The sequence below is a fragment of the Gasterosteus aculeatus genome, chromosome 13, assembly GCF_964276395.1.
Source record: "Gasterosteus aculeatus chromosome 13, fGasAcu3.hap1.1, whole genome shotgun sequence".
NCBI lineage: Eukaryota > Metazoa > Chordata > Actinopteri > Perciformes > Gasterosteidae > Gasterosteus > Gasterosteus aculeatus.
In genome coordinates this window covers 8189503-8214966 of record NC_135701.1, presented here as the reverse complement: position 1 = coordinate 8214966, position 25464 = coordinate 8189503, and the positions used below count along the sequence as shown (strand labels likewise).

General features: G+C 42.9%; 2 protein-coding genes across 3 annotated transcripts; both read left to right on the top strand.

The window, feature by feature from the left end:
- The first annotated feature begins 254 nt into the window (after positions 1 to 254).
- mapk4 (mitogen-activated protein kinase 4) lies at positions 255 to 12362 on the top strand. 2 transcript variants are annotated; one of them, XM_078087380.1, is made up of 8 exons: positions 255 to 2124; positions 2559 to 2734; positions 6631 to 6775; positions 7923 to 8005; positions 8313 to 8391; positions 8589 to 8802; positions 8912 to 9062; positions 9163 to 12362. In XM_078087380.1, the coding sequence occupies exons 1-8, from the start codon at positions 1764 to 1766 to the stop codon at positions 10102 to 10104; spliced, it is 2151 nt and encodes a 716-aa protein (XP_077943506.1). In that variant the 5' UTR covers positions 255 to 1763; the 3' UTR covers positions 10105 to 12362. The 2 variants fall into 2 exon arrangements, with proteins under 2 accessions (XP_077943506.1, XP_077943505.1); XM_078087379.1 differs by having other exon boundaries at positions 8313 to 8415.
- A 351-nt stretch (positions 12363 to 12713) lies between these two features.
- On the top strand, positions 12714 to 25435 carry me2 (malic enzyme 2, NAD(+)-dependent, mitochondrial). The gene is made up of 15 exons (XM_040195080.2): positions 12714 to 13028; positions 16099 to 16252; positions 18525 to 18658; positions 18800 to 18949; positions 19821 to 19896; positions 20105 to 20266; positions 20347 to 20560; positions 20992 to 21089; positions 21393 to 21506; positions 21609 to 21720; positions 22003 to 22145; positions 22245 to 22347; positions 22518 to 22588; positions 22731 to 22829; positions 23066 to 25435. Exons 2-15 carry the CDS (start codon positions 16139 to 16141, stop codon positions 23222 to 23224), a joined length of 1749 nt encoding a protein of 582 aa, XP_040051014.2. The 5' UTR covers positions 12714 to 13028; positions 16099 to 16138; the 3' UTR covers positions 23225 to 25435.
- Positions 25436 to 25464: the final 29 nt, after the last annotated feature.

The window sequence follows — 25464 nt, the reverse complement described above, 5'->3', positions numbered from 1 at the left end:
AAATTATTTCTTATTTGTAGCACGTATTCTTCTTGCATACCCAGAAGAAATGGGAAAAATAAATGCACAGAGTGAACCCTAAACACCATCTCCAGTGGTTATGCATTATAGATAAAGTTAGCCCAGTGCTTGCGCCTCCCACCCAGCAGCCCGGCCAACGCTTCCCTTCTCTCCGTCTCGGTGCTCTCACCTCACACTATTGCAGCCTCCGCCAGTCAGTCAGTCCGGAGGACGTTAAGATGAACATGAGTGTGTGGGGAAGTATTTTAAACGCTGTGAGAGACCAGTTAATGAGAGCACATCCCCTGTTTATAGAAAGGCGCAGAGGTAGACGGTTTGTTTTATGGATTGTTTGAGGTTTTACAGCAGGCAAGTAAATGTGTTTGTTTTCTACCACCTTGGACGGACGGAAGTTATGTTGTGTGATGCAAATGGACAAAATGAAACAAGACAAGTGCTGCCATGTACACCCCTCCATCCCTCACACCGTTCCCTGTTGGAAATGTCTGAAGCATTATAGTTATTTAAAGCATCATTAATTGAACTAGATTATGCTTTACGTTGTTGGTATACTCTGGGGTTTCACTGCCATTCAGTGTTACGCAATGAAAACACAATGAACTCTCCTGCCACAGACTCTGCTTTGTTGCTGTGCTAATTTCATCCTTATCCTCTCAAGTTCACCCCAGTTTCCTCTCTTCCTCCCCAGCAGCACCAGCAGTGGCGACAGCAGATTGAGCGACTTGACTAATAGCAGCACCTCTGCACGGTGACCACCATCTGATGCTGAAATCCCGACATTAATGAGGAAGCCGATCGCCAAGGGTGTTCAAACACATGTGCACATGCACGCACGGAGAGCACAGCGCCCCCGGGATTTTCCCCTGCTGTCCATGTTGAACTTTGTCTGACGGGCTGGTATCATGGAAGAAGAGGATGAATCACACAACACCCGGCCCCTTACTGCTGCCTCAGCGTTGAAGGCAAAGACGGGTCAACGGGGATTACAGATGTATAACTAACACGGACGAGAGAGCGGGAGAGAAGAGTGCAGAGCCGCTGCCTGCTGCTATCGTGTGATACATCTACACATGTAAGAGCCACAAAGAGGGATGTTTCTATGGATACCCCTGCCCCGGGTAACCTGACTGTCTCCTCCGTGTGAAGAAAACACAGTAGGAGATGAGAAGGGCATTGCTACAGCAGACTACAGAAAGATATCACCCAGCGTCAAGAGGAAAATGTTAAAGGAAAAAGCTTTCTTTTACCTTTACACTTGCACTAAACACCCCAAATGCTGTTATGTGATTCCCAGTGGATCCTCAGCTTGAAAGGCTGAGGAATCTACCGGCGCCCACAAAGGACAGGAAGAGGAGGTGAAGACGATGCACAGACACTACCTAGGCTTGAAGGAAATAGCTCATTTTTGAAAAACTTACTTGCTATATTTAGTTCAGCTGGAAATATTCTGCCCTAAATCTGAGTAAACCAATCCTACGCAAACGTTTGCAGGCCCCCAAAAAACAGCCACCACCTCTCACCGGATGAATTGTGGTACTGAATTTGGGAGGTGTGTAATGAGAACATATATCTCCCTCATATATTTGCACCAGCTGTAGAGAAAATGTAGTCTTTAGTTGATGTTCTGGACTCACCAGATTCAACAAAGCACATTTAATCCAGATATTGTGGAGATCCGTCAAGCTTGAGGTACCTGGAATCAATCCCTGAATCTGTCCGCAACACTTTCACACTGAGCCATCATGGCCAGACAGGACGTCTTCCTTCACGGCTTTGACCTGGGCGGTCACTTTGTCGACCTTCGACCTCTTGGCACCGGTGTAACAGGCGTGGTTCTCTCTGCCGTTGACCAGCGCAGCGGTCAGCGCGTGGCAATCAAAAAGCTGGCGATGCGAGACGCCGTGGCGGTGAAACACGCCCTGCGCGAGGTCAAAATCACCCGCCGGCTGCACCACGAAAATGTGGTGAGCGTCCATGAGGTTTTGGCGCCGTACGGACAGCCTCTCCCCGGGGACCCCAGCCAGCTGAGTGCCCTGTACATAGTCCAGGAATGCATGGAGACGGACCTGGCTCGGCTGCTGGAACAAGGGCCGCTGACCACAGGTATAGGTTGTTTTATATTTAGACATTTATATTACAACTCTATATACTCTACAGGATGCCCCTACATGTGAAACATTACTGTTTTGTTGCTGCGCTGCTGGCTTTGTTTGCACTGCGAATTATTGGATTTTAAGGCTTACGCTTACTGAAACAGTCACTATTCACACATTTGAAAATCACAATTTTGATTTTTGCGTTCAGCTCGTTTGTTTTCCTTTTCGTAAACATGCTTGCTGAGTAATGCAAGGATACAAATACAAATCATTTTGACACACGTGTAAGAGCATTACACTTTTGCCAAAATCCACAAGTCATTACCTAAAACGGGCTCCTTTCCTTTGCATGTTGTCCCACAAACTAGTTGTAATAAGTATCGCGTCACGCGTGACAATGTAAGTGCTGAAGGGTATCCTGACATTTCTGTCCTTCAACAGGTCACGCCACTCTGCTGTTCTACCAGCTGCTGAGGGGACTGAAGTTCATCCACTCGGCTAACGTCCTGCACAGAGACCTGAAGCCTGCCAACATATTCATCAACACAGATCAACTGCTGCTCAAGGTTGGAGACTTCGGCCTGGCCAGGATCGTCGACCCGCATTATTCGCACAAGGTAAGAGGGGAAGGAAACCTTCCACTCAATCACATACTGGAATGATGATTTTATAGTCATAGGAATACACGTTTAGAATAATCAGCAACACTTGTACAAACATGTTCAGTCTAAATACAAAATGCGAAATGCTGAAATGAGCCAAATGTTTTGACCAGAGAATAAATGTCTGTGATCATTATTCTCTTTAGGCGCATGATTTCCTAACAAGTTTCATATTGATTCAATTGAATCCATAATCTTCAGAAAACAAGCATCAAGAATTTCTGTCCACGTGACATTGTCTGCATTATCTTTCTTGATGATACTTGCTAAAATCAATATTCTTTTCAATATTCAAGCTGGGACATGTTTGCTGTTATCAGGGGAGAGATACTAACTCAGACAGTAGTGCAACGATCCTTTTCATTGTGTAACAGTGGCGACACTGTAGGATTGGAAACTATCGCCAAATAATCAACCTATAGAAAATCAGTAAATTCACACATATGTTTTGCCCACATCACAGTGGACACGTGGAATAATTGATAATAATTGATCCCCCGGCGTCCACTCGGGTGACATCTAACACACAATCAGTCTGATTCTGACAAAGATTTGGATTCTAAAAAGCTTACTGCCTCCCTAAAAACAGCCAGTACAAAATCTCAAACCATAAACTGAAACGTGTTTTTGGTGTGACGCCTTCGCCTTTTAGAAGGATTATACCTGTTGCGATTTCTGTACAGTTCACGTCTTTTTTTCCATCACTGGTATCTGTGATTACACTCCGTCCTCCGTACCAAGCGCTGCCATGACATTAACATCTTCTCGACTAGCTGGGTTTCAGCTTTTGTCATCATCAAACATCAACACGATTAGACTAGTCTATTGTACGCAGAGGGATTGATGTGACATTTCACTGCTCTATTGTGCTGCTTTGTTATGGGCAGGATATGTGCGTGTGTGGGGGGTTTGTGCGTTTTTTTGGGGGCTTGTTTACATGAAAAGGAGCTCTTGCGAAAGGCGGTCTTTGTCAGCTTGGATCACGGGACTTGGGATCAGCTGGATGCGCACAGGAGGGGTGTCTGGAGGGGGAAGGGGGGGGAGGGGAGGGGAGGGGGGCAGGGAGGGCAGAGAACAGATGAGGAGTCCGGGGGAGAAATACGTAGTAGTCATGGAGGGGTGAAAGGAGGGCAGGTGGAGGGTTAAGGGCCAGAGAGAGAAGGAGGGTGAGGGGCAAGAAATACATGAAAGGGAGAAAGAGTGAGGGGGACAAAAGGAAGCTTGTGTCTCAGGGACAAGGTTTAATTCTCACTTTGGTCCCCTGTGTGTGTGTGTGTGTGTGTGTGTGTGTGTGTGTGTGTGCATATTATGCTCTCATGTTGTGCACCACCTTACAGAGGACACAATGTTCAGACTACCGCACTGTTGCAAGATAGCTATGTCAGATATAAGGATGGATAAGAAAGCGACGAGCTCTACAATTACATCTTAAAATGTGTCCGTCTTGTGCATATCTCATGCCTATAAACGTGCATAATTCACTTGACGCTATTGATGAGTGCTGCGTCGCGGCTCCTTCAGATACTGTTTCTCTTTTGTCTGGTGCTGCGGTATCATCTTCTTCCCTTTTGAGACGCCGGCCTCAAAGCTTTGATGAAAGGGATGCATTAATAAGCAATAAGAGTGCAGGCTGCACATTACATTCTAATTTTAAACTGCTGACGTGGTTTGAATTGTTCTGCGTTGGCCCTTGAAAGTTAGTTAGGAGGCTGTCCCAGCTGATGAGTCTATAAGAGATCAGTTTGTCATTGTTCGTTAGCGTTAGGATTGTATTACCGGGGTGTGTGCATGACGATGGATGTGTAATATAATGCTGGCTCATTTGCGATGCAGTGTCGACACCAAAGCAGATGCCTGCAGTGAATGTGCCAGCATCCTCGCTCTAATTTAATAATGCAGAACCAAAAGGAATGTGATAAGTAACGTGGGAAGTATTGACTTCAGCCGTGACGGGAAGTTCACAGATAATGTACATTTTCCTGTGTGGCCACTAAACATGATTGGTTGTTCTTTTTCTTTGTCTCGTTAGAGACAACCAATTAACGAATGTTTAATATTCATGTTATTTCAACTTTTTCTCAGTGCTTTCACGGTATCTTTCACACTTGCACAGTGTGCCGTTGAGGTGGACTGAGGCTGTTTGACGAGCCGCTCAGGAAAGCGCCTCTCACAGGCAAACATTTACTCACACAAAAAGAGACTGCTGAAAGGTTGAGAGGAAAGAGAGACGGGCAACAGAGGCAGAGTAAACATCTTTTGTGATGTCGTTTTCTGTCAGCGCCAGCAGGAACTCGCAGGACGCGTGTGTCAATGACTACTGCTGAGGCAGCGCGGGATCGGCCCAGAAATTATTCATGACCCGGATGAAGGAGGGAAAGGAGAGAAAAGGGGGAGAGAGGAAAGAGTATTGGAAAGAATTATTATGGAGGCAAGTGAGGGGCAGAAAAGTTGAGCAGGTATAAACAAGTAAAAGGTGTAAATGAGCAGAGTTGAGATGTATCTGACAAGAAGAGAGGGAGGGATGAAAAAGGTGAGAAAGGAGGTGAAGTGGGGAGGAAAAATCTGAGCGATGGAGTGAAGTGTGAAGAAAGAGGACGTGTAGCAGAGACAGTCGTAGCTGAAGGTGACACAGAAAAACACTGAGATGAGTTGAGATGAATGCAACGGAAGGAAAGGGGGAGACGGGGGGGAATAAGTTTGGGAGGAAGGGAAAGAAGAGAAGAAAGAGAACAACATGTTATAATAGCAAATAGCTGTGAGTAGTCGGAACCGGAAATCTGGTATCACATTTGTGCATTGTTTTCTGAAACAGCCCTTTCTTTCTTTTTCTTCAATGCGATTTCCAAAGCAGTTTTATGATTAACATCAAACCCTTTTCTACCGTTACAACGTTGTCCTACCGACACAGAACACGGTTACTCGTTGGAAGACAGAGCCTATGAAATGCTTCCCGGGACCCAGACGGGAGAGCTCAGGTGTGGAGGCTCATCAGCAAAGAGGGGCAGGCGGAAGACAAGGTCAGCGTGTGTTTGTCAGACCGCCGTTGAGCACTCGGTTTCTGCTCCGTCATCTGCTGGCACGCCGTTGGGCGTGGACGGGGGGGCGCAACTACGGCTCAGCGAGGGGTTCAACTGGGGAGAGCAAAGGAAGAGCAGATGAGCAGGAGTCATCCGTGTTGGCGGCAAAGTGGTGAAAGAGGAGGGAGTGGAGAAAAGTGACAAGTGGAATGATTAATATCAACAACAGGAGAATACGTCTTGTAGATAAATCTGGTTTATATGTGAATACACTCGCCTGTGCTCGGTGTCATGCAGAAGGGGAACCTTTACAAAGGTGAAAGGCACAAGGGAGTGTTGTTGTTGTGTTGTTGGAGCGAGCAGCCCTGATGAAACTCATTAACTCCAGGTCGAGATTGAGCGGAAGGTTTTTGTCTACGTCCATCATTGTAAAGCGGATGTAATGAGGGCTGATGTTTATAGGAAATTTGTCTATGCACCTATTTCTTTCACATATTTCCATAGTCCTGTCTACTCTTAGCCCATATTTGTCCAGCTTTGTCGTCCCTGTCCTATTGTTCTTTCGACCGCAATGCAGAATTCTTGCTGTACATGTGTATGTATACTCACACCATAAATACGTTTCTGCTTCTTATTCTTGCACTCTTACAAAACAAGCTGTCCGTCAAGTGCATGCAGACTTACAGGGAGACCGCTAAATGGTAAGAACTACGAACAAGCCCGTCCGCTGCCGGCGCGTCACTGAGGTGCCGTAACCACAGTAGGCCCGAGCGATTCTGTCGCCCCATCTTTCACCTATTTTTCTCTAACTCCAGCCCTTGCCTCCGTCTCCAGGGCTATCTGTCCGAGGGCCTGGTAACTAAGTGGTATTGTTCTCCCCGTCTGCTCCTGTCCCCAAACAACTATACTAAGGCCATTGACATGTGGGCCGCTGGCTGCATACTGGCTGAGATGCTCACTGGACGCATGCTATTTGCAGGTACCTCCCACTGTTTGTCCAAAAACGTGACCTTGTTGTCCTGCAGGAAAGTCATGAATTTGCTCCCCATTCATTTTTGATGGAGGAATGAAACATGAATACTTCATTAATGTCAGCTGAAACATCTGATTACCAAAAGTCCTGCATGGTCTTTTTCTACCATCTTAGCAATGATAAACACTGACTAAATAAGATTTAAAACAGGCTTCTATGAGGGAATATAGTAACACAATCAAACACATCCTGTGAGTCGGTGGCATCAAGTTAAGGAGAGTTTCTCCATCCGAGTGTCCTTCACCAAACACACGTCATTTTCTTCCATCAAGTTACTTCTTTGCCTGACCGGAATAACAATGACGATAGAGGATTTCTGGCTGTCTGAAGCACATGTAGTGCTTCCTCACAGGCTTTTTTGACCTCCGACCGCCCTCTACACCACAGGAGAGATGGTGCCATGAACTCAGTAGCGCCGTCTGTTCCCTGTGTTCCACAGATGGAGACGTTTGCTTTGCTGTTCACTTAAACACCACCAACGTTTCTTTTATTTACCAAAGGGGGAGAAAAACACTTTCTTTAAAAGACAAAAGCACTGTTTGAATGTTGCTAAGTGGTGAATGTGTTATGCAGTATTATGAATGTGTGCTACAGCACCATCTACTGGTTACCACTGGAAACATTTAAAGGGCAAATCATCACTCTCTCAAATGGGTGTAAAATGATGCTACGCTGAAAGGTTTGTGCGTGTTGCATTTGTATTTCACAGTCAGTGAATTAAAAATGTTTGATCTCCAGTCATCAGTTATCGTAAGTTGTCAGAGAATTGAGCTTCACAGACATCACAACTCAGTTAACATCAACATTATGATAATGAAAATTGGAGATAATTTTCAGAGGATTTAAGTTGTAGGTGTGACTAGAAATTCCACACCTTTGATATTCTACCAGTATTTTAGTCTAAGTGGATCACCTCTTCAATAGATGGATGATTAAAGGGAAAATAAAATAAATGTAATAGCTGTTATATTGGCCCTACAAACAGTTTAAGTCATAAACCATTGAAATATTCTGAAATATTTTTGTCTTTTTGCTTGTGTAACTGATCATCTTCTCTCTGCTCGCCTCTGATTGGCCGGTTTCCTCCCCCCAGGAGGTCATGAGCTGGAGCAGATGCAGCTAATTCTCGACACAGTGCCGGTGTTGAGAGAAGAGGACAGACAGGACCTGCTACAGGTGACGCCTCAGTGGCTGCTGCTTGTCCTGTGTCTGCAAACTGATCGATTAAATATGGAACGGCTCGTCATTGTTATGTAATGTTTGCAGTCAGTCTAAAAATGATTCAGTCTACAGACAAGGTTCAATGTAAACTCAATTTGTCCATCATGGACTGTGTTTTGCTTTTTTACTTGAATATTTTTACTAACCATATTTAAGTTCCTGCAGTAGATTGTGTTGAAATGTACAAAAAGAAATTGACAGAAGAAATAACCAGAGTGGAATTATTCACGTATTTCTACCTCACTGTCATCCTTTTCCCCAGGTGATGCCTTCATATGTCAGTCATGGATGGAGAGTGAAGAAACCCTTTTCCGAATTGCTTCCTGAATTGGATGCTCAAGGTGAACTGAGTTACTTGAGTTGTGGTAAGAAGAGTAATTCAAGCAGTATAAAACAGAACAGCGAGCAATAAGGGTGAAAAGATACTGAAGACAGCTGCGTCTCTGAGCTGTGAAGGATGAAGGAAGTTCACATTTCATGGACACTAGATTTTATTGCTCTTTCTGCCTCACCGATCCCTTTGCCCTTCTCTCCTCAGCTGTGGACTTCCTTGAGCGCATCTTGACCTTTAACCCCATGGATCGTCTGACCGCCGAAGCGGCGCTATCCCACCCGTTCCTCCGGGAGTACTCCTGTCCAGAGGACGAACCCACCTCATCGCATCCGTTCCGCATCGAGGATGAACTGGAGAACGGTCTCGTCACCGAGCAGAGCCTCAGCAGCAGTCAGGCCTCCAGCATCCATTGGGAGAGGTGTCGATTTTTGTAGTTATGTAGTGAGACACAAGGAACTACATCACAATTATAAACAGCACAGGAAAGTTATTGAAGTTCTTAATACGTCATTTCTGCCCGTTTGCAGGTACAAGAACAGCTTATCGACCGACGTGTCCTGGCAGCTGTCAATGGAGAGGTGTCGCTGCATGCCCTCTGACCTGGGAGACACCACAGAGGATGAGGAGGTGCAGAGAGACCCCCGGGCCAGTACCACCTCACTGTCGGAGGAGGCGCAGGTTGGATGAACTTTGTAATTGCCCCCCCTCCATACCGATTGATCGATGTAACCGTTTTCAACATGAACACATTGTCCTTCTCCATCTATACCTCATATAGGTTGACCCGCGCAAGTATTCCCACAGCAGCTCAGCTGAACGCTTCCTGGAACACTCTCACTCCTCTCTGGAACGGGCCTGCGGTTTGGCTCACGGCGAGCTGGACTGCGGCCGCTCCTGTGACTACAAAGTGGGCTCTCCCTCGTATCTGGACAAAATCGCGTGGAGGGAGGGCAAGCCTCAGCACTACTCAGAGCCCAGGCTGATCCTGGATCTGTCTCATTGGAAGCGTAACACCAGCAGCCTCCCTGTGCCTGCTGAGCCCAGTGAGGAAGAGCTGGGAGAGACGAAGGAGGAGGAAGTAGAAGAGGAGGAAGAGGGAGAGACGGGGGATTTATTCCAGGAGATCTCTCGCTGGGTTGAGAGCACCCAGTTCCGCCTGCACTCCCCCCAGTCCCAGTCAGAGCCGCGTTTACCCTCCTGCTTCACCTCCTCCCCACCTCTCCCCATCTCCCCGACGGACCCCCCGGCTCCAGTCTTCCACCACGCACAAGTTATGCGACAACCGTCAGATGAAGACGACAAACACGGACTGAGTCCGCTTCAACCTGCCGCGTCTCCCTGCAGCTCCCTTCCCTCACTTCTCCCCATATCTCCCAGCTTTCCGCTTCCTTCCCGGTCACCTCAAACAGCATCTCCCCCCACCTCACCACTCTTTCCTTCCCCAGAATCTCAACCCCTTTCCTCTACTTCCACCGTTTCCCAGCCAGCGGAGGACGACTCCTCGGAATCACTTCCCGTGCAGCAAAGACAGCGGCTGTTCGACCTGGATGTGTTCATATCCCGAGCACTAAAACTGTGCAGGCAGAATAAGGAGAAAGCCGAGGGGAAGAGAGGAAGGGATGGAGGATGGAGAGAAGAGAGCAAACAGACAAATATCAATCGAAAGGTGCCCAGGCTTCCAGAGCACAGGACGCCGCCACCACAGACTCCCAACTCTTGATGTTTCAACTAAAGTATCACCACTGTGCATCTACTTGATGGGTAGTTCCTCCAAAGGCTCGGCGTGCTTTAGGGGGTGAATGTGGTTTTTTTGTCACACTTGCAATGACACGTGACTGAGATCAACAATCCTGTAGCTTTGTAAAGCAGGGCTCTAAAGCAATATGAGGTCAGAAAGCAGTCGGATTCAACATAATCAATGATGCTTGGCGTTGCAAATATCTAGGGTCGGTTCTAAATACAAATATTTACAAATCCTTTTATGATTAATGATTGCGAAATTGTGATTTGCATTAATTTGGCAAGTCAAAGATGGGTCAGATCATGACCTGATAGCTACTTATTTTGTGACACAAACATCTGCCTATCTGAACTTGGCAATGAGTTTATAAAGGCTATTTTAGACTGGATGACCGTAACAAATTGTGATACTCTCTTAGTTTCTTTGATGTTTGTGTAGAGTTGTAATTATAATGATCCCTTGCCGTGTGACAGTTAGTCAGGGATGACTTTGAAATGTCTGACAGTCTTCCAATTGTGACGTTCCCCGAACAATTACAATGACACAGAAATGTTGTGCTTTCAACTAATTTCTCTGAATGTATAAAACAAGAACAAAGTGAAATATGCTGCCCGGTGAACTGTAAGGATTTTATCTGTTGCTATTTTAACAGTCCTGCGACGACATAATGAGCTCCATCACGGCGACAGGCGTTGTAAACTTGTATAAAAGTGTTTACGGCTAAGATATTTCACAAATGATTCATGCTATTGTGTTTGAGTACTCTTTGGTGAATGTTAGGTTACTGTTTCTGTTTATTTGGAGTTAGTTGTGTATTGTTATAATGTGGACTACATTCGTCCTTAAATTGTTTCATATTCTGTAATCATCATCTGCTTTACACTTAGATGATCAGACAGTCAGATTTAGGACTATTTTGCTCACTTATTTGTTTGCCACAGAAAGCAGAAAAAGAGAAACTAGATGCTTCACAAGCTTTTTAGGAAATAAATTGTACTCACAACTCAATGCTGCCTGGTTACCATATTAGTATATGGTAAAGGAAATAACCAAAACATTTATTTTTACATACGTTTCTATCAGCATGGTAGACAGCGGACCCACGGAATGGTATTTATTGTGATGTCTCCCCTTCAATCAGGTAAAAGATACAGTCAGTTATGAGCTGATGTACGCTGTGTAGGCCTGTGCCTTGTGCATTTTCTCAGTCAAGTCCATCTGACGTGCGCTTCACTCCTCATACTGAAATACTGATGGTAAGGTTGTGGAAACGACATCAAACTGGAAAGGATTGATTGATACCTGCTCTAGTGCCAAAAAGCAAAACAGTCCTATTGATGTGTCCCATATTATTTAGCCTAGAAGAAATAGGCTTCCACCAGCCCAGGTTTCACTGTTTGACATGCTGGTGTGCATGTAAGCTGTGCATGGCTGTGCCACAAGGGTCTCATGAAGTCGATCTAAAAGCTTATTTGCACTGTCACTGTAGGCAGCAAGGCCCGGTTGTGAGCTGAGCATCTCTCGTACAACAAAGAATGAGCCAGACGGAGTGATAACAATACAACCTGTAGCAAAGCCAGGTATATTCTTTTGATCCCCAACAAACATTAAGCACATTAGAGTCACTTGCACTTTCAGAAATAGAGCTTTTCCTGAGCACCAACTGAAATGCTGATTTTTATAAATAATTATGCTGTTAGATAATGTTTTTAGATGAATAATCTCTAAGGTACTAATCATACTTGAGCTGGTGTGCTGGACTAACTGATTAAAGTGTTAAAGTGAAAATCTGTTTTAGGATCCATGAAATCCAAGAAGATGAGTATCACTGAAAGGTAGATTTGTTTGTTTTTTAGTTGTACAGTTTACTCTGCAGGTAACCTAAGCCAGCAATAACAAACAACACAAGCATAGTGTAACACATGTGGCGATTTGTGTGTGTGAAGCAATGTATAAAATGTGCCTCAGCCTCCCTCAATGCTTCCAGCTTGCTGAATGTAATACTCTCCCCCCTGCATGGCTTTCACAAACATTTAAACAACTTACACCTTTGTTCTTACATATCACTTGTTTTGATTAATATTTATTTGGGCTCTTCTCTATTTTGTACTGGTGCGGCCCATCAACCTTTTACTTGAGAAAAGCTTTGAGATCCTTTGCTCAATATTGATTGATAGTATGTCTGTTTGTTTTTGTGTTTTTGTTGAATAATCAATTAAACATTACTTAAACAATTATTTGACCTCACATTTTTTGTTGCTTTCGTTAATGGCCAAGATGATGACAAATATTTCTGAATCCACATAGTCAAGGGTATTTAGTTTTGGTTAATCTAGATATTATATTTTTGATTTAGATACTAGACCACAGAGTTAGAAACCACAGCTCATTTGTAATGTCATTAAACAATGGCCTAGACACAACACAACACAACACTGTTTAAACTTCAGTTTGAAATGAGCCATAAAACTGTATCCCTTAAAGGACCTTTAATGTGTGTTGTGGTTGATTAGTGGTGCATATTCCCAAAAAACACAGATATATTCTTGGTCCAACTGGTAAACGGAACAGCGTGGAAATAAATCCACAAAATAGTAAAATCACGCGGGCATGCCCTCAAAAGGAGAGGACTATCTTTTACAGTACTTACGACAAAACCGCTCCAAATTATATCGCGCTTGTTGCAGTTTTTACGGTAAACATGAAAGAAATACCAGCACGTGATTGGCTGAGGGAGTCTCCTCGACACCTCCTTGCTGCGTTTGTGGCTGCCGTGAGAGGACGAACCAACCAACCAACCTACCAAGCAGTCAGGCAACAGCTTTTATACGCAAAACGCCTGAATAATTATGCTTTAAAAACAGAAACCTATGCGACGCAACTGCATTGCTACGCCACTAAAGGTAAGCCGAGCCGCGCATCTCTCAACAATCCAAAGTTTGCTATAAGTTATAAGAACTTCCCGTTTCTAAACGCCAGCAATGAACGTCAGTGGGCAGGCAGGTCTTAATGAATGACTGCGTGTATGTCACCATGCTAGCACCACCTGGTGATGGAGTAACGGGACTGGCTCTGTTTCACACACCTTGGTGCTGTTGGACGGGGGTTTCTATCTGAAATAACGACGCAGCTGGTCCGTGTTAATGCTAAGCTAGCGTTTGGACCGGTTGCAGTTGTTTGTGTTTGTATATAGCGAGGCTAGCTCATCGGGCTAACTGTCAGTTTGTGTGTGTGCGTGTAACGTTAATTACGTACGTGACGTTACGTTAGTTCGTTACCGTTAGCCGTAACTGAACATGAAAGTAGAAACCGTGAAGGGGAAATGGCTATTTTATTCCCGTGGAGTTGAGCATTAAACGTAATGAGCTGATAAGACTGCAGGTTTTCCAACCTTTACTTGGCTCTCACTACATTTACGGCATACCGGATGTTTCTATCCATCCTAAACGTACAAGTGGGCAACATTGCTCTCAACCCTTTTTGATACTCAATTAATGAAACTATGGATTTTTAAAAAAAAATAATTAAACATGTGCTCCAGTTTTGCTTGATACCAATATGCTCAAATTCCCCTCATAGGATATAAAAAGCTTGTTGGACTAAGACAAGAGGCGTAGGTCACCTAGAGTGCACTGGCTTTCTGTTGGTAAACCATTTATGAAATTAAACTTTATTACATTATGCCTTCTTCAGTCAATACAAATGATTTGATAATAAGACTACCTGTAGACGCAGTAATGCAATATATAATTATCTGGCTGCATCACATCCATTTTTTCCCCCCCCCATACTATTACAGTAAAAAACACTTACTAGTACAACATAGGCCCAATGAGATGTGTTTTCTATCTTTAAAAATATAGTCCTTAAGTGTCTTGAGTTGGGTGTCCAATTTGTGATTTCATACTTTCTGTTCCAAAAGTGAGACACAGTTGTCTCGTTACAGTTTCTTTGCTTCTTACCATTGCAAAAAGTAATTAAATAAGCAATTCATCTGGAGAATCTGAGCATGTTTGCTTCCTCACAGCTGACGTGCTGACAAAGTCCCCTTATGGGGACTTGTATATCAGGCTTAATATGATCAGGAAGCTGAAGCAGATGGATATTTAAAATATAGTTTTACAGTGTAGAACACTGAGATCCATAGAGGCAGCATTAAGGCCGTACTCCCCTGAATATGAAATAAACAAAGCATCCGTTGGATGTTGGTGCTGTTTGATACCGTCTGGCTTTGATGCCGCTTTTTCAACTTTGTTTCCTGGGTTGTTGTAAAACGGGACTCTGCCAGCTGGCTATGTTTTCTCTAATCAGATTCTCTGGTCAAAAGCGATTTGCACAAAATAACACCTTTTTAGTGCAGCCTCTTAAACTGTTATTTCATGTTTAACGGAAAATCCTCTTCATGGTTTGTTTAACGTCAGTGGTGATTTGTACACTGTGATTACCATTTCCTCATGTATTTGAATTTTAGTAATTTATTTAGCGTTCTCCTAGTCTCTCTGCTAAGCTACAGGGAACTAAATTGCAAACTGCATGTGATGACGGTCACGTTGCTGTTCCCCACATAACTTGCTTACAGCTCCAGTTGCATTTCCTCTGGGTCTTGACATTAAGGAAGACCGTCTGCGCTCTGCCTGTGTAATAGAAGAAGTTCAACCCAGAGCCAATGCAGATATCATTTTTAATGTTTCATTTTCCACCCAACAGAGTGATCCTTCACATTTAAATTAATATAATCTAAATAATCAAAACTTCAATATTAGTGTCAAGAAATGCTTATACATATGCATCTACATCTACACAACTATCTACATCCACACTACATTCCTGGACGCACAGCATATCCATATATTGCCAAAGCAGATATTTGCATGTCTAATAGTTAGATAGAGAATATAACACTCCTCTAAAGGACAATAGTGCATGGTTTCTAAATTATATGTGGATATTTAGGTTGGGTTTTTTCCAGCCCATTTGGGTGGGAAAGCAGCATTTACACTGTAGCCTCCTTCTTCACCCACTAGAACACGGCACGGCACAATATAGCTTCCAATCAGCGGTCACATGCATGAAGTAGTCTATAGACAATGATGAGTCTATTTCAGGCCACCAACAGCAGCAACAGCTGCACCCAGATTAGGGGTTCTCAAGTAAAGCAAGCATGTGGCCATCTGTGTTGCTCAAAGATTGTTTTAGGAAATCCTCCCATCAGATTCCGCTTTGTGTATTCCATTGATGAGCTTGTTGTATCTTCTTCCAACAGGTGCGCTCTGTAGATGCCACGTGTGATTTGTGTGATCGTGCAATTGGTGGAGGCCAGTCTTTCAGTCTTTTCTCTCCCTCGACTGTCTCTCTCTCTCTCTCTGCCTTCATGTGTGGCTCTTTGGGAAAAGGATTATGACAATCTTTCCAAGCTTTGTTTCTCAGATCACCCCAAATCACTTCTGTCTGCGTCCAGATTAATGACCAGCCACCGCTGTCAGCATTTGTAATCCTCAAATGCGTTTGTAGGCTTCCATGATTAAGTGTGTGTCAGTAGGCCTACAGTCTTCACCACAGAAAGCCTAATGTCATGCCAGGGCGATAAGGGTGTGACGATGGGATTGGCTCAAAGGTTGTGGCACCAGTGCGGTTCAGGTTTAGACTGTCGAGAACAAGAATAGCTAAACGTTGAAGCAATCTCTTAACAACGCGAGGACACTAAAGGCGTATTTCACATGCATTTGCAGCATAAATTAACACATTTCGCAGAGGATTTTTTTTTTTTTTTTTTGTCTAATTCTTGTGCGACGTGAACTTCACTTGGCCATGTTAATAATAAACTACTGTACGTAGATATTCGGCCCCCCCGGAATAGCTTCTTACCAACCATTTATCATGAATTGTAATCCTCCCAAGCGGGAACATGAGGATGTACCCACAAAACATGAGCTTAGTTTGTCAACTTTGTTTCTCTTTTTCCTTCCTCTGCAGCTTTCCACCAGTGTACTTCCTCGACCAGTGAGTGACCACCATGTTGTCCAGGTTGAAGACAACCATGTCCCTGAGGCCCTGTGTCTCTCTGTACAGATGGGCACACACCAAAGAGAAGGGCAAGCCCCTCATGCTCAACCCTCGCACCAATAAGGTGAGTGACAGACCGTCCTAGAGGGGCTAGAGCCGTGCCAATCCATTGATGTTGGGAAGTACGCTAATTGGAATAAGCTTTTGAAGTGTGGAAAATCATGTTACTGGATGTGAGATTTCACCACATTCTTTTAATGAATACCGGTGTAACTTGCTCTTAGTTGTCAACCGTTAGTTGACATTTCAGTCTTTAGCTCAGTGGCGATCGCCGACAAAGACTGTAAATCCTACAAATGATTGCTTTCGGGGAATGGGAGCTTTTCGACAATTAAGGTGGACGTGATGAGCGATGTGAATGAATGAGACGGTGCAGGACTCAATGCTGTTTACACGCACGTACAGGGACTATTTTACTGTAGACTACTGAAATGCGATACACAACATTTGGTAGCTAATATTTTGTGCTGAAAAACGACTATTCACTTACTATTCATAATGTTTCTGGTAACTGTATTATAAAACCAATAAGGTGCTTGAGGCAGCACTTTATCATCAAATAATGTAACAGTTCGTTACAACGCCCCAGAACTGTGATTATTGGACGATAAAATACAGCCTCTCGTGCCTGTACTGACTTTAATCACAAGGTTAGTTTGTAGCGGGAATTGTTGCCCTAGTTGGTTTTTGTCTGGTATTTCCAACTTCTGAAAGCTACAACATTGACATTTGAAACATGAGGCTGGAGCTGCCTGAGGTTACTGGATGTTACTTTTCACAGGTTGTGCTTAACTTAGTCTACACCACACATTCCAAACTACATGTCGACTGGCCGGAGGCCAGAGTGGCTGGCTGATAGAACTGCTGTACACACTGTAACCACTTTTCACTTTCAGCCTGATTCCTTATTGCTTATTTTGTCCATTTGGGTCCATTTGGGCATTTTAAATTCACTGCCATAGGCTCTTGCTTGATGCAGTCTCAAGAGTTTTTAAATGCAAGACCAAACCGGCAGCATGCTTCTGTGTTTGCCTGTGCGGATGTGACTCATCAGCAGACTGAATCGTCATAAGTCTTATGACTCATCATACCTCCACACATAAGGCCATAGTGTTGCAGAAATGCATTGTAAATGATATAACACAGTCAACAAGACTGACTGGCTCTGGTCCCACATTCCTCCGCCGAAAGGTCGTTTTGTGGTTGGCAACTAAATAAAACGGTTTTGGTCCAATTTGTGAGCCTGATGGATGATCTCTTTTGGGAAATTTCATTATCACATTATGAGTGATGAACATAAAAGATAGCTTAAACCGATTTATCTCCAATAGAAATGTAGCAATTAAGCTTTGAAACTGCAATTTAAAACCAAATCAGTTTGCTTTTCCTGTTTTGAGATGTTACAATTTAGTTTAAACGGCCAAGTCACAGGATATACAGAAAATATATCCCGAATAAAGAAAGTACAAGTTTTAGTTTTTTTTTTTTTTTTTTCAAAATTCAACCAACACTCATTGAAACATTCAATTCCAAGTACCATGAGAAAAACAAAAACTAGATCTGTGTTTTTCAGTATGTTTCATTGTGTTGAGAGGAGCTCGAGCTGAGGGAAGGGAAATGCCCCATCAGCATGACTCAGCATTTTGCCAGGGGAGCCCCTAGCACGCCGAGCCCCAGACATTATGCTTTCCATCTTGTGTCTTTCAGAGGTGGTTTCATAAACCTCATAGGCTGCAGGGTCATAAAACCTTTTGTACCCCCTTCTCTCTTCAAGGGGCGCCCTCCTTACTGGTTCCTCTGCGGTTACTCCCCTTTCTTACCTCCTTTTTCTTTCTGTTCCCAACTGCAAAAGTTGCTTCCATCTGGTCCCCACCTTTTTATACTGTGCCTCCATGTTAAAGGTCAATAGGTCAGCCTGGAGTGAGGCTGCATGGGTTCTCTGCCCCCTCTGGGGACAAAAATACATCAAGGCATTCCTGCAGCAAACATCTGAACATTGGCTTAGTAATTGTTTTTTATTGTTTATGAGGGGTGATTAGGTAAGCAAGTATGAAACCTTCAAGCCGCACACCCTGCAGCCCAGAGGTGATGAATAAGCTTTATTATTTAAAAATATATACATTCTGTGGCAGGAATACACAACGCAATTTGCTTTTTACTTTTCTTCTTTTTACCAAAAGAAATGTACTGTGATAGCACGCTGGTCTTGGATGCGATTTTTCTTTTTAGCTGCTGTGTGTGGAACTCTTATCATGAGTAGTTTAATACAGGACAGATAGCTACATTCTCTTTGTCCCCCTACTGACACCTCTCTCTTCCGTTGTGGCTTCCTCTAGGGCATGGCCTTCTCTCTATCAGAGCGACAGGTTTTAGGGATTCATGGTCTGTTGCCTCCCAAAGTGGAGACTCAGGACCTTCAGGCAATGCGCTTTCAGAATAATCTCAAGAAGATGACCGATCCCTTACAGAAGTAAGGACGTATTTTGCTGAAAGCATTATGAAGTATAGTCACAGAATGAGTTTTTTCTGTTTTTGTATTTAAGCATTCATTTTTAATGTGTTTGTTCAATATGTTTCAGAAATATCTCCTAACGTCTTCTTTTTCGCCCAGATACATCTACTTGATGGGCATCCAGGAAAGGAACGAGAGGCTTTTCTACAGAGTTTTGATGGAAGACATTGAAGAATTGATGCCGATTGTCTACACTCCCACTGTTGGCCTGGCCTGCACACATTATGGGCACATCTTTCGAAGACCAAAGTAAGCATGCAGTAAAGCTATCAAGAATCAAGTTGTAAAAGACAAAACTGATCAAAGTTCCATTCATAACCCTTGCGTACGCACAAAATATGTCTGAGAGGCATAACCACTTCCCACGTAAAACTTGTGATGTATACACCGGAACCTTCCTGGAGACTACGTGCATCTGTACAGAACCTCTGACGTCCGTACACACGCTGCAGATATTGAGGAATTTAAGTTAGAAGAGATCTTAATACATACAATAAAGCCTTTCACACATTTTTCTTCATAACACACGCTGTAGAACTGCTTTTACCGTAAACCTTCAAACCAGCGTTTTTAGTGCGTACATTGTGTAAATTGCCAAAGTCGGAAAATAAACCTACTTGGCGCTCTTGCGCAATCACTCCTTTTCCTCTATCAGTCTTAATCATAACCAAAACCAAACTTCAATAAATAGTATTCAAGCATGTGACATGCATTGACATTGATAGTCTTTGGATGTTTTGCACTGACCATTTATTGCTGGATGTGGGCATGTAAAGGTGGGATTATTATTATAATATGTATTAAGTATACCTGGGTTCTTACCACTGAACAATAAAAACATTAGTTTGAACTAAAGCGCAACCAAAAATTCAACAAAGCCACTGACCTACAACTTGAACCCAACCAACCACAAAAAACAATCACTAAAAACAAAACCCCACCAACTAAACGAACACAACCAAGACCCGACCAACAACAACACCAGCATTGGTTATGCACAACCAGCCCTGTGTCCCACAGGGCAAAGTCACTGCCCGGGCCACATTTGTTTATTAGTGCAAACTAAATGTCTTACTGATTTGTTACGGTGCTCATCCTATCCTCTTGTTTCTCTCACCAGAGGCCTGTTCATCTCCATTCTGGACAAGGGCCACATTCGTTCCATCCTGGACAACTGGCCCGAGACTAATGTTTCAGTGAGTACATCCCTCTTCAAACCGTAGACTGACCATTTTAGGAATGAGGTGTGAATATAGATGGGGTTAATGAATCAAAATGTCTCTCTGGCTTGGGAGTCTTTCATGTAACCCAGCACAGCACCTGGCAAACATTGTTATTGTTGTTCACAGCTGTGTGCTTGTAAATTGTTTAGTTTAACTCTTTTCCATCTCCCCTTTTCTGTAGGCAGTAGTAGTCACTGACGGAGAGCGTATTTTAGGATTGGGGGACCTGGGTGTATACGGAATGGGCATCCCCGTTGGGAAACTTTGCCTGTACACTGCCTGCGCTGGCATTAGACCTGAGAAATGTCTGCCTGTGGTAATAGATGTTGGCACGAACAATGAGGTAGGATGTGCATATTTTCTCTATATGGCATGCATGTTCGTGCTTTGTGCATCATGCTTTTGTCTTCTCCCTCCAATCAGACTCTCCTCAAGGATCCGCTGTACATGGGCCTGTACCAGGAGCGAGATCGCTCTCAGGCTTACGATGATCTGATTGATGAGTTCATGGAGGCTGTGGTGGAAAAATACGGGCAGGACACACTCATTCAATTCGAGGACTTTGGGAACCACAACGCCTTCCGCTTCCTCAGGAAGTACAGGGAGAAATACTGCACCTTCAATGACGATATCCAAGGTTCACATTCAACCCTTCTCACAGCACATGCCATACAGTTAAACTGAATTAAGTTAGGAAAAGTTCATTTGTTTCATGTTTAGATTAAGTTTCTTCTCTCCAGCCAACAAATAAAATTTGATTAAATCTGAAACTTCCTGGAATCAAATAATATAAACAAGTTGTGACCTTTTATTTACATTACTGTTGCAACGAAACGCAGATAGAGGCAGGAACCCTTTTGAAAACTCCCTTGTGATTTAGGTCAAGGAACCACCAACTGCTCAGTTGGAACGTACGTCCTTCAGGAGCTAGTTAGTCAGAAAGCCTGATCGAGAACAGCAGGCACAACATGTCTAAATCCTTAAGGGCGCCCTCCTATCTGAACAATGAGGATTTATCAGTCCTCTTCAACGTGATTGTGAGCTGTTGTGTTCTTTGAATGTTTGCAGGCACTGCTGCTGTAGCTCTAGCTGGTCTGTTGGCAGCTCAGAGAGCCATCGGCAAACCGATTACTGAACACCGGGTGCTTTTCCTGGGAGCTGGGGAGGTAAGCTCACCGTTTCTTCATTACTCAGTTAATTAAAGTTATTGGTTTTGCTTTAATTTCCACCTTTTGGCTCTATTCTTCCAAACTATTTGTAAATGTGAAATTTGGATTCATCAAAATAATTTCTATAGCGCATACTGCTCTCTACTGACCATAGATGGTAATGCCAATAACAAATGATTAGCCAACATTACTTTGAAAGGGTGGAGTTTGCTTTTGCTTATTAGAGAATAAGGTGAATTGTATAAAGGACACTCTGTCCAAGCACTTAAAGTCTAACATAAGTTCTTATTTCCTCCTCAGGCTGCTCTTGGTATTGCCAATCTGATTGTCATGGCCATGATAGAGAAAGGGATGACCCAGGCTGAAGCCAGGGAGAAGATCTGGCTTTACGATAAAGATGGCTTACTAGTAAAGGTTAGTGTTACACAGACGTTGATGTATTATCGATGAACGGAGGTTTCACTACGTCCATGTTTATATTTCCTTTGACACACAATGTGCTGTTTGTGATCGCAGGGCAGATCGCAGGAAACGGACTCTAACCAGGAGGCATTTGTTCATGATAGTCCCGGGACTGTACAGACCTTCCTAGATGCAGTCAACACCTTAAAACCCACAGCTATCATTGGTGAGGAACTGGTAATGTACTGTATTTGTGTTGCTAAAGGCTCACAGGCCAGTTTGGAATACGCTTGGAGCTGTTAATAAATTACAGGAAAAAATCCGTACCATCTTTGTTGTAATGTGGTTTTGATTTATTTTATCTGGATCAGGTGCATTGAAACATGTTTATTTTAAATTTAAAAATATTAAAAAAATGAGTGCTGTAATCGCGAGCTCTGCTTATGCAGCATTGATCGATCACAAAAGCAGTCTGACCACATCTTCACCTCCTCTTCCCTAAATCCAGGTGTGTCAGGAGCCGGCCGTCTGTTCACCCATGACGTCATCAAGACAATGGGAACCTTGAACGAGAGACCAGTTATCTTCGCCCTGAGTAATCCAACCAATAAAGCGGAGTGCACAGCAGAGGACGCCTACACACTCACTGATGTAAACAGCTCCCCCCTTTCTTTCCTTTTGACTAGCTAAAAGTGTCCTTTTCGGTTTCCCATGATCACTCTTTAACCCTTTTGTTTCCTCGTCCCCCAGGGTAGATGTCTTTTTGCCAGTGGCAGTCCATTTGGTCCAGTGACTCTGAATGATGGCCGCGTCTACACCCCCGGACAAGGGAACAACGCTTACATCTTCCCTGGTGAAAGAAAAATCTAAATGAATATTTCTAATTTACATTAGTGAGCACACTTACTGAGGTTCCATGAACATACACACTCTTATGAATAACCACTGTCTTGTGTTTATTGATTGTTTTCACTCTGTGGGAAAGGATTCAAAGATAAAACCTGTGATGTATGTGCTCTGCAGGTGTGGCCTTGGCCGTGGTCCTGAGTGGAGTGAGACACATCAGTGACACTGTGTTCTTGGAGGCTGCCAAGGTCTGAAGTCATCACTAATTATTTCTGTCGGTCTCCTCGTCAATCTTTCTAAATTCCATCTTTACCTTTCCCCCATCGTGCACGTTCTTGTTGTAATTATCTCTTCACTCTAAAGTGTTTTTTTTTTTTTTTACTTTTCCAGACCCTTGCAGAGCAGCTGACCGATAAAGAGCTGAAAGAAGGTAGACTCTACCCTCCTCTCTCTAACATCAGAGAGGTCTCTCTCCAGATGGCTGTCAAGGCAAGTTTCCTGAGAATATATATATATATAAAATTATTTATTTATTTATTTTTTCTTGCGGGACAAATGAATTATACCCAACTGAATGTTGTGGCTGTTGATAACCTGTTATTGTTAGTCCAAACCTTAACGTGGGTAGCTTCTTCTATCGTCATCTGCTGTACCATTAAGATACTTTCTGTATTTACGGTTTGCACCTGCCCATCATTATTTGTCAATGCTTTCCTTTGCTCTAGGTGGTGGAGTTTGTCTATGCTAACGGTATGGCGTTTCGCTACCCCGAACCTATGGACAAGGAAGGCTTTGTACGTGCAACTGTGTGGGACACAGAGTACGACTCCTTCGAGCCAGACACCTACGACTGGCCAGGTGTCAACTTCAGCCCCAAGAAGTAACTAGAATTAGCCCGAGCCTGTGCTCTTTGTTTTCCACTTACCTCTTAATCATCGTCATAGTTACCTTAGTGCAAACATCTGCTTACAAAAATCAAGCAGTAGAAGACCCTTACTGCTGCCATGCGACTGCATTTGCACTAAATAAGTCTCACAAGAAGTGTGAAATGCTATAGAGGAAGGTGGAATATGAAAGAGGACATTTAAAGGGAATGGACACTTTCACATCCTGGCTCTTAATCACATTCAAACCAGCACCTGGAGGGTCACCTGGCGGCGGAGGAAGGCAGTGCGGTTATCTGGTCATATTGTTTCAACCCTCAAGCACAGTTTAATGATCTGGAATAATGCAGTGAGATCTTGTCATTAAGCAGCAAAGCAAAACCCTTTAAAAATTGAGTAATTAAACACTGCACACTTTCTCTGGTCATGGAGAAAATAACCACTGTGACTATACATTTCCACAATCTTTCTTTTTAGTCATAACTAACCAGGAAAGAAAAAGTCATAAAAACTATTTTTCACCATTTTAAAAAAGTAGTCCCACCATATTTAATGTAATGACTATTATTTGACCATTGTACACTCCTGATTCTGAGGTTAACCTTACAGCTGCTCTGACCATATTCAGCAACCTAGAGATTGGCCAACGTAATGCACTTAAGTATAGTATACAGTTCGGTCATGAAGCAACTTCACTGAGGAGAGAAATGGAGGGAAGATCTAAAGGAATAATGTGAAGGGAATTTAAATTATTATGATATCTAAAAACAGACTAACATCCACTCCAGCATTTCATTTGTTAGGATAATATTGTCATAGTGTATTTATTTTTCTGAATTGTTCTTGGAAGTGTATTTAGATGTGTTGCTCTTGTACTGTAAGTTCTATTAGAAACTTTCTGTGGTAAGAATTCATACCTGGAAAACCACCCTTTTGATATATGCGATGTACAAATTAAACATGAACAATAGTCATACATTTAAAAAAAAAAAAAGGAACTTCACGGTTAAACAGAATGGATAAACGATATATTTTATTGTAATGGTATTTTGTCTATTGTACACACACTTTTGTAGAACCTGAGATGTGAGTGATTATAAAGTTGTTTATTACATCCATGTTTGTTTTGACAGGTTGATGTGAGAGTTTCTAATTGGAAACATATCCAACAAAACATTTAAATGCTAGGCCTCTATTCACTGTTCTGTTATTTGATCATTACTAACTATTGACACTAACAGTTAGATTAACACAGGAAAGAGAATCCAAATTCCACCGTAGGCATGTTCATATGTATAGAAGGAATTAAGGAAACCACAAACCAATAAACATGAAGATAAAAATATTTAATAGAAAAACATAACCGTAAATTAATCATAAATGTAAATTAATCATAAATAAATGTAACAAAAGGCAAATGTGAGTAGAAACATGTTCTGCCTAAATTCTCCAGTAGTTTGTTGTATTAACTTTATAATCTTCAATTATATTTTTCTATTCCACAACTGAACACAACCAGTTGTCAATAGAATGTGCTCCACATTCTTTATTGTTGCTCTGTGCTCCAGTGTATTACAGAGGGTGATCCAAAGAAAAGGGTTTGATGTGAAATCTTAGACGTGGGAAACTAACCATATATACTGAACACAAACCAATTTACACACCCATGCAGCTAAAATGTGAAATATTAACCAGTTGCATTAAGACTACTTCAATCAAGGGCGTTGACAGAGTCAAGCGTGTCAGTCTATGCTTCAAGTAACTGTACACTGTTTAGTGTTTGTTGATGCCTGATGCTGAAGGCAGAGCTGAGAAACTACTCAACAGCACTAAACGTAAAACAAAAGCTTTTTGTCTTTTTCAAAATTATTTTAAGTATTTGATGTGCAGATAGACACTTTCCGGATGTAAACCCACTCTGTATTTAAACTTTTGTACACGTTTTTAAGTAGTGCAATAGTTTTATTTCAAAGAAATCGTTAAACCTCATTAAGTGTTTGCTTGCGTGCCTATCCAGATGTTCCCGTCCATGACTCATCGTCCAGTGTGAGTTTTTCTTGTGTAAGAATTGGGTGAGTTTTTTTTGCTGTATTCATGCAGGGCCGTTTGTTTTGAATGGTTTCCGAAGTTTATTTTTGTCGCCCGATTATATTGCCTTAGTGCTTGTAAGCAAAGCGAATACCAATGTTCCGAATAAAGTTTTGCCCTGGCTCCTTTTTGACTGCAGATTCTATTTTAAA